This window comes from Nycticebus coucang, chromosome 18 (genome assembly GCF_027406575.1).
Source record: "Nycticebus coucang isolate mNycCou1 chromosome 18, mNycCou1.pri, whole genome shotgun sequence".
Taxonomy (NCBI): Eukaryota; Metazoa; Chordata; class Mammalia; order Primates; family Lorisidae; genus Nycticebus; species Nycticebus coucang.
Window position 1 is genome coordinate 63,148,220 of NC_069797.1, and position 16,979 is coordinate 63,165,198.

At 44.0% G+C, this 16,979-nt stretch overlaps 1 protein-coding gene across 7 annotated transcripts in view; it reads right to left on the reverse strand.

Annotated features, from left to right (window-relative positions):
• MARCHF10 (membrane associated ring-CH-type finger 10) overlaps positions 1-16,979 on the reverse strand; it is a 239,954-nt gene that overhangs the window by 44,800 nt on the left and 178,175 nt on the right. For all 7 annotated transcript variants that reach the window (XM_053567916.1, XM_053567913.1, XM_053567915.1 and 4 more), the window contains one exon: positions 7,640-7,817. In XM_053567916.1, coding sequence (XP_053423891.1) covers positions 7,640-7,817 — 178 coding nt within the window. The remainder of the gene's footprint in view (positions 1-7,639; positions 7,818-16,979) is intronic.

The following is a 16,979-nucleotide window of genomic DNA, read 5'->3' on the forward strand; positions in this document are numbered from 1 at the left end:
GTTTGTCCCTCCTGAGAGCGGTTCTGAATGGGCTTTCAGTCCCCCGTGTGTGCTTTCAGAGCACCCTGCCTGGTGCCACCCTTTCAGGGTAGCTCTGGCGTGTGCATCTTCTCATAGCCAAGGGCACGATCAGACACACAAGAGCCTGTTCAGTTTCTGGTGGTGACATTCCACAGTGTGCTAGACATGGGGGTTAAGAAATCAAATGAGTCTCCAGAGAGGATGGGATTTTATTGGTCGCTCACTCCTTTAGCACTAGAAGGTGGAGCCCGAATGAAGTGGCAGCACTGTCCCGTCTTCCTGCTCCCCTGCACACCACACCTCCTGGTAGTGTTCATGGCATTGCCTCTGGCCCCTCTCCTGTCCACCTGCCTGCTGAAACCTGCAGTCCCCTCTCCTGACTCCACCGTGCTGTGTGCCCGGCCCAGGGCAACTTACCACAAGAGGTAAATTTTGCTGGGCCTCCTGGGACCTTGTAGGCAGAGCACAGGGGTCTCGGCCCGGGTGGGGCAAGAGACTGGGAAGTAACACAGGCTCGCTGGGGACTCAGGCATGGGCCCTGTGGAGGTGGAACTGGGGCTCGTGTAGGTGGGATGAGTAACTGGAGGCATATAAAGGGGAGTGTCCTGGGCCCGTGGAGAGGCAGGTGGCACTAGTGGCAGGACGAGGCAGCAGTAATTGGTATTGGGCTGCAGCACAGGGGAGAAAGCAAAGACGGAGCAGTAAGGGGAATATTCAACACAGAACAGGGGGTGCTCGCTGCTGTCACCTGCACAAAAGAAAAAGAGCAGTCAGGAAGCAGCACTCATGGTGGCAAGGACATAAAAAAAGTCTGTGAATGAATCAGAACTCAAAAATTGTTCTTCAGGGGTGGAATGGGGTCTTCTCCAGGTGTCGCAGGAGCAGCAGGCCTGGCTTCTGCCCAGGAGGCACCTGGCCTAGATCTCAGTCACCGAGGAACTAACCAAGGGAAGTGGCATCATCACACCCTTTTCCAGCCAATCATCTCTGGTGTCCCTGGTGTCCCTGACAGATGTAGGGAAGTTCTTCCCCTGGTTAAGTTCCCAGGAATGTCCTGAAAGGCCATGTGGAAGTACTTGGGCCTTTCTCAACCCCCACAGCCAGCTTAATGAGCTGTTCTGGCAGCAACAGATGGCGGCCTGTGGGGTCTCACCTGGGTAAGGCTCTCCCGCCCCAGTCCTCCAGCTGCCCCTGCTAGGAGGGGCGGTCATGCCCTCTTCTGCCCTTTTGCTGCAGAAGGGATGCTTGGGAAAAGAGAAAGAAGCTGAGGGATCCCGGTGGGATCACGGGAAGGGAGAGGAACTGGGCGAGGGGAAGCAGGTTAAATGGGAGAGGTGTCCACCAGAAGTTACTGAATTGTTCACTAACCTCACAGTCAAACTGCCTGCCCAGTGGAGGCAGGATATGTGCGCCTGCAGGAGTCATGACTCAGAGCTACCCCCTCACGCCTGGCAAGTCCCAGCTCTGCCACTAACCAGCTGGGTCACCTTGAATCAACCGCTTACCTTCTCAGAACCTGTTTCCTCATCTGCAAAATGTAACAGGTGTTTTCTCTAGCCTTGCCCCTCCAAGGGTGGGGGATAGGCCAGCAGCACAGATGTCACCTGGGAGCATCTAAGAAACACAGACGCTCAGCCCGCCCAAACTTGAATCAGATCTGCAATTTATCAAAATCGCCAGGCTTTTCTCGTGGATATTGAAGTTGGAGCAGCAGGGCTGTGAGTAGTTGCCCAGGCTTCTGTGATGAGAATCATCAGCAGGGCTTGTTGGAAACATGGTTTTGCTGGTTTTTATTGAAGGTTCTGAGCCTCTGGGGTGGGGCTGGGGAGCAGGAATCTGTATTTCTATGAAGTATCTCCTGGTAATTCTTACCGTCAGAGAAGTTTGGGGAGTGCTGCAGCTACCATCCATTCCAGTGCTAAAATGCCATCATTGTAAGCATCCAGTGGAAAGCCATTACCCACAGTGGCGGGCTCCCGGTCGGGAGTGTCACGCTGCAGAGGGTTCAAGTAATATCCGCTCCTTTCTTCCTCAGTGGCTCCTAGGGTGGTTCCTACTTCTTGGGTTGTTTCTCTCTATAGCCGTCTTCCCCCATTTTTCCCTTAACTATTCTTATCTCCCAAAGTTTCTTCACCATCCTTCTTCTTACTCTAACTCCCTGCTCACAGGGAAGATGGTCTTGCAGTCTCAACCACCTCTCACTGTCCTGGGATAGCGACTGGCGGTGGGGGGCGCTCCTCGGAGCAGCAGCCCTGGGTCCCCAGGCACTTCCTGGCCTTTCCACCTGCCTGCCTGCCCCACCTCAAAGGCCACACCCACAGCAGGAGACCCATCCTCTTCTTGCTTTTCAACCTTGGCAAATGCAACCTCCACTGGCCGAGTTTTCTGAGCCAGATCCCGGAGTCCTCTCTGATTCCTTTTTCTTTATCCCTACAGCCAAGTCATCGAGTTCTGCCAGTTTCCTTCCTTAACCATCCCTCCAGCCCATGCCCTCTCTTCCCTATCCGCTTTGCTTCTGCTCCATGTCCAGACCTTCTCATTTCTTCCTGGGCCAGCTGCAACTGCTGCTTGTCTGGTCTCTCCTATGCCTGTGTTTGGCCACCCCAATCCTCCCAGCTGCCCCTTCTCCATGCTACAGTCAAATTCAGCTTTTATTAAAGAAAATGCCAAGTTCATTGCATCACTTCCCTGTATGGAGCCCTTTGATGACTGAAGCTCCATCGCCTTCAGCATGACCTTTAAGGCCCTGCGGGGCCTGGTCCCTGCCTACCTGCAGACTGTTGCAGCTTCTCTGTGTCTCTCTCTCCCTTTCCTTGCTCTCTTTCTCTCCTGTGCCTTTGCACACTAAGTATTTCCTGGTGGGCACGTTTTTCTTGCCCTCTTCACCTGGCTAAATCCCCTGTCCGTCTGGATTTTCACCCCACCTGGCCCTGACAACAAGCTCCTGGGTCAGGGCAAGCAAACACTGCTTACCCCTCTTAGGGTCTTGCCCGCCCACTAGCCTGCAAGGCCTGAAGGGCAGATCCTGTTTTTTTTTTTTTTTTTTTAATTATTTTATTTATTATTATTTTTTTTTTGTAGAGACAGAGTCTCACTGTACTGCCCTCGGGTAGAGTGCCGTGGTGTCACACAGCTCACAGCAACCTCTAACTCTTGGGCTTACGCGATTCTCTTGCCTCAGCCTCCCGAGCAGCTGGGACTACAGGCGCCCGCCACAACGCCCGGCTATTTTTTTGGTTGCAGTTTGGCTGGGGCTGGGTTTGAACCCGCCACCCTCGGCATATGGGGCCGGTGCCCTACTCACTGAGCCACAGGCGCCGCCCACTCCTGTGTGTTTTCTATCCTGCATCGTCAGTACCCGGCAGGTCAGCGTGCAGTAAATAAAAGTGCCAAATGACTGGATAATGGCTGAGTAAACCCAATATGCCTGGACACCACATACCCTGTGATGGGCTGGGGCATTTAGATGTGTTTGCTAACAACCCCACAAGTACTGGATAAATGGATGGCTTCATTGATGATAAAACAGTTAACATTTTTAAAATCAAATTATAACTACTCTTCTATCTCAAACTCAAGTTTCTTTGGTCAAGCAGCTTTCTAATAGAGATGGCAACCCCAGGGCAGCAGGTGGTATTGGGAGCAGGTCTCATAAGCAGACTAGGGATTGACCTTCACCTAAAGCTTAGACTGTATCCAGGGTTTTAATCCTCCTACTTACCTGGTGAGGTGGGTAATAACTCCATTTTATTGCTGAGGAAACTTCAGAGAAGTTGCCAGTTTACATTTATAGGGTTATAAAATAGTAGAACCAGGAATCTGAGCCAGGACTTCAAATTCTGGGCTCTGAAACAACCCTGAACGCCTCTGTCACAGAAACGCCATCATCACAGATGGACTCTGTATAAAAAGCGGAATATTTACTTTCTTTCCCCCTAACTTGGGCAGATAGGTTGGAAAGTTGTTGGACACCAATGGAGCTTGCTGGGAAACCCATTAATCTTGGCCTTTTAGAGAAAATCTTCAGTAGAATTTATTTGCGAGATAAATTATGAAGATTTAGGATTCACCCTCAAATTTCCAGGCCGCTCTTCAAATAAATGTTTCCCAGTCCAAAAGAGACCACAGTTATTTCAGATGTTTATCTTTTAAAATCTGAATTCCCTGCTTTTTCTTAGTTTTACAAGAACATGTCTTCACCATAATCCACTTTAAGGCGGAAAGGTCTTCCTACTCCTACAGATCTGAACCTGGTAATGACTAATGTCGAACTCAGTAATAAGTGAGGATAATTTCAGAACACTTGGCTTTGTTTTAAAGGGCAAGATTTTGGAAGCAGGCTCCCAGGACGCCATCCAGATCCGTTTTCCTGGCACAATTACTAGGGGACTGTGCCCAAACTCCAGGTGTGAGCAGAGAGCAGGAGAGGGCTTCCCACGTGCCTGCCCTGGAGTAGAGAGCTCTTCAGGACTCCAGGTCCCAGAACCCCACAGCAATGGCCTTTGGATGCCTCTGTGTGTCCTAGAAAGGAGACACAGCTCCTTTCCAACTCTGCCTGGGGCTGAGAGAGGTCTTAGGAGCAGGCAGGAGTCAGAGGCTACCACAGCTCCCTGAGTGTCCCTGAATCCCTGCACCTGCTGAGCCTGCTGGCTGCTCTGCGTCTCACCCACTCATACAGATTCCAAAATGAGAGCACAGAACCCTGCTGAGGCTTATTTCTCACCCTACACCAGCGTTCACCTTGGTGGAATTTTGGAATCAATTGTGCATAAGACCCAGCTGGGTCTTGACTCCCTGCCTGAATTTTCCGTGTCTTTTTGGAGATAAAGCATATCTCCGGCTTGGTGAAGGCTTTCTGATTATTCATCTTTTTCCATTTGGTGTTTTGTTTTGGAAACTTTTGTAAAATTTTTGTGAAGGAAAAGAAGATGGGGGGAGGGGACCTTAAGACATAGTTTTCTAGTCCATTCTCCTTACTAACTGCTGTTCTCACGTGCTGGATCTCATAATGCTGTAATTTGTTGAGTGGTTACAGCGCCAGGACTGTTCTCATGACTGCACATAGATTTTATCATCAAGTCCACAGCAATCCCAGCGGGTAGGATCTGTTTTTACCGGGCTCACCCATTTTACAGATGAGGAAACTGAGGCATGAAGAAGTTACTTGCCCAAAGGTATAAGACCAATAAGAAATGGGTCCCAGACGCTAATCCAAGCATTTTGACTCCAAAGCCCTTGCCCATAAACAGCACACCCCACTGCTTGGAGCAAGAGAACAAGGGATGTCATATATCAACTCATCTAAAAACAGTTTCGTGGGATATATGAGCTTCATTTAAATGAAGAACAAGAGAATCTGATGTCTTATTGGTTATATATTTGTAGAGGGGATCAATAGTTCCTATATTATAAATGTTTGGGGGATTCTAGGTAGTAATTCATACACAAGGGAAAAATGTATTTTTAATGACACAGATTATTACATAAATTTGCAGTAAGTTGAGCCACAGTCCCCAGCTATATTATTTTATTTGGTAGAGTCTGGCACAACACAACATGGAGGTTTAGCCTATTAGATGGATGTTGCCAAGAAAGTTCACTGTGTTCGATGCTCCGATTTTTGCACAGAATCTCAGGTCTGACATGGATAGAAGTTTTGATGACTCATCGGCAACTTTGAATCACCTCTCTGCAGAGGTGAAGAAAAGCAAGGAACTGTGGATTTAGCTAATGAACTAGATCAATATGATCACATAATTACATCCCAAATCCTCTTTTTCTGTAACAGTAGGGTGTGTATCTGAATTGTCTGTGTTATCACCACCACAAACTCGAAGTCAACTTTTCCAGAACAGACTCAGCTTCAGTTCCTGCCACGTCTCTTGGTTCCCATTTCACTGTGGAGACTCCAAGGGTGAGTCCACATATGTACAACCGATGGATCTTAACACACTAATGCTTTGTTTTTAGCCAGTCTGCTGCACAACTGATTCGGCTTCTGTAGCAATTGCCACCAATCACCAAGACTGCTATGCTCACTGGACGTCAGGCCACAGTCCGGCACTTGGCGATGCGGCTCTTGGACATAGTCTAGGGCCATAATACAGTGACAAAGCTGGTGGTTTGTAAAGGCTTTTACTATGAGTGACATGACTCATTGAGGAAATAGGTATCTTTTAGCCAACTTGGCTCTCTTGCCAAAACCTTGGTGTTTTTCAGTCAGATAATTCTTCAGATTTGATGTTTTATAGGATGTAAAGTGAATCGATTCCCCCTTTTGCCACTGTTGTAAGCTCCATATGGAGTTTGCTCAGTCTGAAAACATCTGTGTTAATCAGACCAACTGAATCATTGAGTAGGCCTAACCCGTTCATTTTAATGACTCTTCTCCACAGATGACAAAGCACACTAGGCAAACAGCTACTCAATTCTGGCAAAAGGGCTAAATATTATATTGAAAGGATGGAGTCACATTGTTTATACTTACATTCAAAGTCTTATGATTCAAAACATCCTCAATTCAATGAATTGCTATTTGTGAAAAATTTGCAGAATGACCTCATCTACTCTTATTTCAATCTTCGGATACTATGAATTAAAAGCCTAGTCCTGATGGGAATCTTTAAAATGAGAAATTAGCTATGATGACACTTTCCCCTGATTAAAAAAGGAGCAAGGTTGGGGCTTTGCCTAAGAGGACATCACTCCAGAAGTCAATTTGGTTTTGACTTCATTAAAGCAATAATTGTGGCTGGTTAATCTGAGTGAAAGCTGCCATTTTCAAAGAATGCATTAAGATTTAACTTGACGGATGGGTGTGTGACAGGAACTATCTAGGATTGGAAAGTAGCTGTGATTTGGGTTTTAATGAATTGCACGCTAGTGATAGATCTTCCACAGTTAGTTTGGCTCCTTCCCATTCAACTGCAGCACAGAAGGCAGCCCTTCCCACCTGGTCACCCCAGCTTAGACATTGGCTCCCTGAGGAATCAAGTTTGTCCTAAGATGTTGGCTTTGATGGGGATGAGCTTAAGGGACAGTTGATTTTAGCCCCTTTCTGGATACTATGAAGTCATTCTTGCCCCAAGCTGAAGACTGGTCTTTCCTTCCAAGGCAGTTAAAGAGTGAATTATTTACCAAATTGTAAAGGGAGAATTTATCAAGTTCCTTTTCTCCCGGAGAGGATAAATCTAGAACTAGAGAACTTTATTACTTTCTCTCTTGGCTATAAATTATGCCATTCAGATGTGTTTGAAAACTTGTCTTCATGTTCTTGCTAAGTCATAAAACTTGATACCTAGGGCCAAAGGCCTTTATCCCCATGAAGGGTAAAGAAGATGAAAAGGAAGAATTTTGAGGCAAGTCCCACACAGAGCAAATGACTGGACGGAAAATGTGGGCCAGAGACTGTAACTTCGCATAGTTCACGCCTCCTTGACCTAGTATTCAACCCTGAAATTAATTTTACCGTTCAGGTTTTGGCTTTCCAAAACCTGAATGAGCCACTTGGAGAACACTAGGTTAAACCCATACCCCCCAATTTGATAATGATTGTTGTCATTATCTTGAATAGTGGGATTTTGGATATTCTGAATTTCGGTAAACCAGAGAGACTCACCTGAAGAGGGTTTGCTGGGGACCACTTTGTCTGTCTGTCTTAGGGTCATGGTCATGGTACTTTTGTGTTTCTGCTTGACTGATGTTTGGTCAATTGCTGGAAGTCTGGAATCGCACTTACTTGAACTTGTCTTGACTGGTGATCTTGGTTCAGTATGAGGATCTTCTTCATTAGAACTCTACCAAAAATGAAAGATGTCTAAGTATCAGTGGCCAAGTAGGTCACATCTGCCCAGGCAAATGCAGGGACCCCCCCTCTTTCCAGCCCCTTCTGCTGTGCTCAACTCGCTCTTTTGCCTTGAGATTTTGATGGACTGAGCGTATCAGTATAGAAATAACAGCAAAGTTAATGAACCTGATATGTAGAACATTGTGGAAAGACTGCATTTCTATGAGTCTGTTTTGTAGAAGGTTATGAAAACAACACATTTCTGACCCTTAAGTAATTTGATGACCAGCAGTAAACAGCTCATGAAACTACATATAAAAGCAGGGGGGTGGGAAATCAGTGTTTTTAAACTTCTGGCTATTTGATATTTGAACTACTTTGGCAATAAATGAGAAAAAAATTCCATGTATTAATCATATACTTGATAATGAAAAGGAAATTTAGATTGTGTGGTAGGGACTGACGGAATTGGACTTTAGTCTCAATATTCTGAATCATTGGGTACAACATGAGACAGACTAATCTTTTAAAAAGTCCCCTACCTATCAGACTTCTATAAAGAAGTCAGTATAAATCCACAGACGGACAAATCATGATTCTGGCAGCATCAGAGTATCTCAACACAGCCTCGCAGAACCAATAAAAGTTATTCAGGCATTCAACAGTTTTATACTTTGCCACACTTACACCCATCAAGGACATGATGGAAACAGTATAAATAGCAGAAACCTGGTCTGAAACGGTGACTGAAGTGCAGCTTTACGATTTGCTAGGGTACCCATTCTGCAACCAGCAAAATCGCTAGGGTCCCCTCCCTCCCGTGGAGGGATCGCTAAGTTCTCCTCCATTGCAGATTAGTCCAGTGTTGGAAAGTCCTCTGCAAATGTGGTCTCTTGCACAGAATGCTAAATTAATGTCCCCAGCACCTCCCCAGCTGTCACAATTTGTATTGATCTTGCTCATCATTCCCACTGGCAGTTGTGGCATTTTCATTTCACAGGCTCCTGACTCAGGAAAATATTCTGAATAGCTTTGAATTATTGGGTGCAACACAAGACAAATTCAGCTCTAAGAATGCCCCCAACTTCTCAGTCCTCTATAAAGAAGTCTATATAAATCTACAGGTGGACAGAGTGTTATATCGTCTACAAGGATAAATCATGTTTTTAAATTTAGACAAGTAATTCCTGTTTCTCAGTACATTTTCAGAAAACAGACCACCCACAGATAAAGGGACAGGAAAAGGACCAAGACACAATGACTTGATAGTTCTCCCCTTTCTCTTTCGATTCTGTAATTTTAAAATTCTGAAATGTCAAAGATGAAACATTAGATGATTTCTGAGCATGAGATAGGTTCTCTATTGTCAGAAAAAGAAATGTGGGCAAATTTTAATTACAACGCCTAAGATCATCACTGTACTTGGGTACTAGAAGTCATGGTCTTGGAATTGGGTCCCAAGAAGAGTTATCAGTGAGCACTGGACAGAGTTTCTTCCACACATTGCCCAACACAAGAGCTCACTTTAGTCAGCTGAGGAATCTGCTCACACAGGACCCTGCTTGTAGATCCTTTATTTCCAGCCAGCAGAAAGGCAGGAAAGATGCCCCAGGCAAAGGCTACAACACCTGTGGCTGCAGCCCAGCAGGTGTCTGCTAATGCAGGCATTCTTAGATCCATCTCCCTCACCCCCTAGCCAGGACTGAAATTCCTTTGCTCGCCCCAGGCTTTGGTGAATTGGGAGGAGCTGGTGAAGAGACTTTACTGGGTGGGGTGTTAAGCTGTTTATCCTTCCTTCACCCATTCATTAAACCTCAAGCCTTTAGTATCACCAGAGAGACAAAAGAAAGCCTGGCCAATTCAACCATTCTATTACCCATGGGACTGTGCACCTGCATTCCAAGTATATCCTTCCTTAGTTCTAGTTCCATCACCCTTACTTCCAGGTGGTAATCATTCTAAGAGTCTAGAAATTGGAGTTAGAAGATGGTATTTTGTTAGCTGGAAACTGAAGCCACAATGCAAGAACTATAATACTTACTAATGTGCTAAAGGACCTTTTCCTGCTTGCCTCATTGAGTAATCTTAAATAAATCGCTTACACTTTTTGGTCTTTATTCATGTCCTCTCTCCTGAAAACTCATCATAACTTCTGGGGAGAATGATCCTTGGGTGCAAGAAGTTGTAGTAACTCATACCGGGTGCTGAAGTGTGGTATTTAAAACTATTTACTCCCTGGGAGTAAATCCGAGCTCTTACAGGTAGTAATTACGTGACCTGGGGTTGGTTCGTTTCTCTGCACCTCAGGTTTTCTCATTCAAGAAAAATATCTTTTGGTGGTTTTGTGAAGATTAAATGAATTAAGATATGTAGATAGCACTTAAAACAGCACGATATGCATATAACACAGTAGGTGCCATATAAATGTGAAACTCCCCTTTATAAAATTGATAAAGGGCCACAAGGTGGGACCTGTGGTAGGGGAAATATACATAGAGAACCCGCCCTTGCTCTCCAGCTTTCCTGTAATTGCTCACTACTCAGGAGTCACATAGTGATAATCATAGATTCTTAGCTTTCTTCATTGCTCCCACAGATAATATCACCCTTGTGAAACCTAAGGCTAGTTTTCAGGATATCTTCCAAAAGACATTCTGCTAGACCAACTGACCCAGCCAGGAGCCCATACCATGAAACTGATTCAACTGGTCTTATGATCCCCCCACCCCCAACACGCAAGAACTGACTTAGCAAAGAAAACAATTTCTATACCCCTATGGTTCTACCCTGACTCCAGCCAATTAGCAGACCCACTATCCAGCCCTTTACCTGCAAAACCATCTTTAAAAATGTTTTCTCCCAAATTCTTGGGGAGATGGATTTGAGAACTTCCTCCCCTCTCCTCACATAGTGCTTGAGATATTAAAGCTTTCTCTGCTTTAACCCTTGCTGACCTGTGTTTTGGCTTCATGGTGAGCAGCTGGCAATGAACCTGGGAAGGCTGTAACAAGTGTTGGCTTTTATAATTAGCCATTAATGTTCAGCCATTTAAACAATTAACTAGCCAGTTCCTGAACATTAACTACTCATTGTTGAAACCAAAGCCAAAGACCCTAATGAAAAATTCCATTGGATTTTACCTGTTCCAAAAAGGTACAAATAGAGAGGTGGGTCTATTCCTACATAGGACTGGTTTCTTCCCCAGACCGTGTAAGTTATGATAGTTTTACATGTAGTCACTTGAAACGTATCTAGTCTTAAGAAAATGTAGTGCCATTTTTTTTTTCGGATTGTAGAACTCTAACTGCAAATGTTTAACAACATTTAGAGATTATCAAACAATAATTAGAATTTTTGATTTAAAATTGATTCTAAAATTGTGTCTTTTCCTCTTGTAATTTTGAAAAATATTACAGTTTTTTAAAAAAAAAAAAAAAGACTAGGGGCAGCGCCTGTGGCTCAAAGGAGTAGGGTGCCGGCCCCATATGCCGGAGGTGGTGGGTTCAAACCCAGCCCTAGCCAAACACTGCAAAAAAAAAGAAGAATAGTATTACAATTTTTATTTCTTCCCCCTATTTTCCTAAGTTGAATTGTCACCTGGAGGTGGAGGCAATGGCACACTGCTTATTCCTTTAGCTCTGTCTTTCAAAATCAAAGGCCAAGACATAAAAAAACAAAACAAAACAAAAACCCAGCCTACATGATACACAAGTGTACTGTAAGTTCGTTATTGGGAATCTAGCAAAAGTCATAATAAAGCCATAATTAACCAAAATAAGTTATTGACAAAATTAATCAATATTTTCTGGAGTATTTTTTTTTTTGTATTTAAGTTTTCCCAAAGATGTCCAATTTGTTCTTCTGGTATCACACATAATAAAACAGAGATATTACTTTGCCCAAGGCAAGGGTCTCTCAAAAGTTCACAGAAAGACACACTAGGAGGGCGGTGCCTGTGGCTCAAAGGAGTAGGGCGCCGGTCCCATATGCTGGAGGTGGCAGGTTCAAACCCAGCCCCGGCCAAAAACTGGAAAAAAAAAAAAAGACACACTAGGAAAAGAAAGGCCTTAATTAGGGGGTGTAAGTTACTGGGCACCTTAGTAATGACTTAGTAACACCATTATGGTTCAAGTTAGATCTCCTGGAAGATGAAGACACAAGGGTTGGGAGGTGGGATGTATTTCTTCGGGAATGTGAGAATGACTAGATTTTTAAAAAATGAGGCGCAAACATTATTAAATCTGAAATGGCAAGGTGGCAATGAACAGAGATGATCAGAAGAACGAGTAGACTAAAGTAGTCAGGGACAGAAAAGACCTGACGGTATTTTCCAACTCTTGCCTGGAGGCTCCTTTCCAAGACCTGAGAAATTGGTTCTCAGCTGCTGTGCCAGCCCTGTCCTTCCCCCAAGAGGTGCTACTTGAATGCTGATGGATGTATGCCCAACCCATCTTTGCCATGTGTCACGTGATAGGGGTCTGAGCTGAGAAGGTCTTATGACATGGTGCAGATTGTGCTGTGGATAGGAGGGAAGGGGCAAACAGCAATGTCAAGCTGGTGCCAGAGAAAGACTGAGCACATCTGAAATAAATTGAGTCTCATGAGATTATGAAAGACTGTGATCAAGGCACTGAACGCCCGCAGTCAAACAGCGACAACGTGGGAAGGCTGACCAACGGTCTATGTGTGCAATTGAGTATTTTCAGTGAGCTGGACCCAAAGTCCATATTCACATTGTGCCTCAAACCCCAAAACTGCTGTAGGGAATTGACAGCAGCTTGTGTAAGTAGCATCCTGGATCAGAGGGATGCCTTAGCATAGTAAAGAAATACGATGAAGTTCTACAGAGAGTGCTGTCATAGCACAGAGCAGGCTAAACTTTCTCTTGTCCAAAGCTCGGAGCAGAAAAATTCTTCTCATGTGTTCATGACAATTTTGGGTTTGCCAGAATTGTAAACTTGAATGATAAAGAACTAGGATCAGGAACTTTTTTGTTTTTTCGGACTTGATGCCAGCCACCTGAATCGAACTACTGCTATGCAACCCGCTGAAGATGCAGCTGCCAGGTGGGCCTAGGGAAGATGGCCTAGGGACAACGAGGATCATTCCCAGAGGCCTTTGCTCTCCATATTGCCACAAGGTACTTCTTGGAGTCAGCTGGGCTGCCACATAGGAAAATACCATAAACACCCCTCTCTATCCTCTTATTCTATAGGGAGCTCTTTCTTGCCTTCCAGTTTTTCTGATTTTCATGCTACCAAGTTGGAATGAGCTATCTGAAGGCCCTGACCTGGGAGCAACGGTGGCCTCAGTAATTAAAGTCTTCATAACATTTGATCACCATCGGGTCTGCTCTCTGAAGGACAGGTGTGTGGGACTTCAGAATTTGCTTTGAGATTACTATCCATCTGGCCACCAGATGAACCTTGGAGCTGCAAACTACTGAAATGACAAGCATGGCGTGTTTTCTGACACCTGCTAGGTATTATCATGCAAATTAATCCTTTGCATGCTGCAGAAATCACTCTCCAATTTGCATACATGGTGACCACACATTTTCAAGGTTCTTGATCCTGGGGATACCGGTATGCCATGTTCTCTGGCTTGGGTAGGGATGGAGTTCTGTGTGGTGAGCAGTGGGTAAGGGATGGCATGTGGCTAGGAAGTTATTAGTTTTTTAAATTTTGAACACTGAAATGTAGTGTTTAGGAGCATTTGGAGACTGCCTTCAACTTGGGTGTTTTTCAGGCGTGGTTTTGCTTCACCATTTATTTGAATTCATTTTCTCCTTTTAGCTGAGAGAAGCATCTGAGCACACTGAGGGCTTGACCCTCAAGTGGAGATGATCCACACAAATGCTTCCTACTCAAAATAATAGGCCATAAAACACGGAAGTCAGCTGAGTAGTATGATGTGCACCTCCTACGTCTTCAGCTCCACGCTAGGCAGCATGAAAGACCACAAACATGAGGAGCTGACCATGGGAGACGCAAGATCAATGCACTATTAGCAAAATACAAGACAACATTTAATGGAGCAATAGATTGGGCAGCACCAATTCTAAAGGCCATCGAGACTCATGGGAAAAGGGGAGAAGTTAAGGGAAGGCAGTGGTGTGTGCTGGGACTTGATGGATGAGCAGCCCCTTGTAGGCTGGAGGCAGCACATGAGCAGAAGTAGGGATGGTGTGACACAAGCAGGGGAACAGCCAGACAGAGTGAGGAGGAGGTGGTCAGATGGGGGGAGCTCTGAAATTAAAGCAAAGGATTGAGAGTCAACGTGATTGAGAACAGGATACAACTGAAGGTTTCTGAGTGGAATGCTTATAGTGGTATTTAAGATTTAGTTTGTTTCTTTCAGAGGGAGAAAACAAAACATCCCGCTAATTTGCCAGTGAAATAATCTCTTTGTGGTTTCAATGGTTTATTTTTGTAAAGCATAATTCTTTATTACAAAAGAAATCCATGCTCAGAATGGAAAAATAAAGACAAACATAAAGAAAGAAAATTTAAACCATTCAAAAACCCATTAACCTTGAAATAAAAATTGCTAATTGGCTGGTCTGTATTCTTTTAGATTTTTTCTTTTTCTTTTTTTTTGAGACAAGGTCTCACTCTATTGCCCTGACTAGAGTGTGATGGCGTCATCATAGTTCACTGCAGCCTCAACCTCCTGAGTAGCTGGGGCTACAGGCACGTGCCACCACACCCAGCTATTTTTTTTTTTATGTTTTGCAGTGATGGGGGTCTCACTCTTGCTTAGGCTGGTCTCAAACTCCTGGCGTCAAGTGATACCCTTCCTCAGCCTCCCTGAGGGCTAGGATAACAGGCATGAGCCACGGCATCTGACCCTTTGTTATGACTGAAGGCAATAATTAGCTTTCCTCTAAGAATCTCATCTAAAGTGCTCAGAGTTGAATCAGGGATGTGATTGCCCACCATCAACTGAATTTTTCCGCCTCCCCTGCAATGAGGGCAGTGTGAGCAGCAGTGATGCGCGCGGCTTGTAAACATACCCACTGCACCCATGGTCCTTCCCCTTGCCAATATTCTCTCTTTCTCTTTTTCTGGACAGTTTCAAAGTGACCAGACTTCAAGATACTTTACCCCTAAATATTTCAGCACGCATTTCCTATCAAAACAGACATTCTCCTAAAAAGCCACAATATTATTATCTTACCTAAGAAAATGTAATCATCCCATCATATTATCTAATTTACAGAGCACAGCGCAAACCCAGTGGTCCCCAGAACGTCTTTGGAGCTATTTGTTTGGATCGATGATCCCATCAAAGTGTCTGCATTGCATGTGGGCATTATGTCTCTTTAGTCTTTTTTTTGGTAGAGACAGAGTCTCACTTTATTGCCCTCGGTAGAGTGCTGTGGCGTCACACAGCTCACAGCAACCTCCAACTCCTGGGCTCAGGCGATTCTCTTGCCTCAGCCTCCCAAGCAGCTGGGACTACAGGCACCCGCCACAACGCCAGGCTATTTTCTTGTTGCAGTTTGGCCGGGGCCGGGTTTGAACCCGCCACCCTCGGTATATGGGGCCAGCGCCCTACCCTCTGAGCCACAGGCGCCACCCGTCTCTTTAGTCTTTTAATCTGTCTTTCCGTCTGCTCTTTTTTCCTTTTTTATGCCTTTAACCATTTTCAAAGGATCCAAGTCAGCTGTCTCACAGGATGTCTTGTGTTCTGAATTTGATTGTGCCTCATAATACAATTCAGGTCAATCCTTCCTGGTATTACTATTTTGTAGGCAGCCTGGCGTCCTTCTTCAGAGCATCACATCAGCAGCTGTGTTATTAGGTTGTCTCAATATTGGTAATACTGTATCTGATCTCTAGGGGAAGGTTGCAACCGTCAGCTTTCTCCCAACATTTTCCCTCTTTGTAATTAGGTCATGTGTGGGATGAATCTTTAGCACTGATGACTAGCCTATTTCCAAATAATATCTCACCCAATGACTTATCTCTTGATGTGCTTTGCCTGAATTACTATTAATCATAACATCGGGGTAGCAAAATAATGCTCCTTTTAGTTTTCTAATGCTCCATTCTTCTACAACTGCTAGCCAGCATTCTTCTTTAAAGAAGTGCTTTCCTTCCCTTTCCCCTTCTATTTTTCTTATTTATTTATTATCACTGTGGTCTCCAGGACATGTTTTCTTCAATTACCTCATCAAAGATTCTGGTGCTTAAATTGTACTAAAAATGGCAAGTCCATTCAAGCTGGCTTTTGAATATTTCTTTGCTTTCTGGTTCGATAAAATGTTGTAGTCTCACCTTGTACTTTACCTGCCTGCCTCACACCTGGAAGCAGGTGTTTCTCCAAGGAGCTCTGCTTCCCTTTAGTTGAGAATGGTATCCAGAAACCGTATCTGTGTGCTAGGTGTATTCACAGCTTAGACTATAGTGACACTGTTCTTAAGTCCTTTCAATGGAACGAATTAGAAATGTGCATTTTAAAAATTCATGAGTTCATAGTCATATTTCAAATAAAAATTAACACTTCTGGGCTTTTCCTTCTTTTATTTTACATTTGTATCTCTTTTCTTTTAAATTAAAAATTGTATTCCTTGGGTGGCGCCTGTGGCTCAGTGAGTAGGGCGCTGGCCCCATATACCAAGGGCGGTGGGTTTGAACCTGGACCTGGCCAAACTGCAACAATTGTCATCACTGCAAATTGGTAAATCTAAGAATACAATAAAGAAGTAAGGTGATAGTTTAAAAAAAAAATTGTATTCCTTAATTAATTAATATATGTGTTTGTTTTACCGTACAATAAACATGAAATAATTTGAGAAATCACAAAGAAAATATTGATCTAAGAATAAACTTACTAAAGTTTGTGATTTCTGTGAAGTTCTATGTGTCTTTAGAACATATTCTTCATTGTATAAACATCGTTATTCTTTTTTGTTGGTCATGTTGGTTACTTTCAATTTTTTACTATGATAAATAGTTTTGTGAGGAATAGCCTTGTATAAACATGCATATCTTTAAGTTCCCCAAAGTGAGAATTTATATTACTAGATTAAAACATCACAAAGATTTAAAATTCTCTGTTCCTGAATTGTCCTTCAGAAATATTGTACCAATTTACATTTCCAGATGTATATGAGAAGGTCACTTTCTGCAAAACTTTTCCAACTGTTACCTTTTAAAATAAGTCT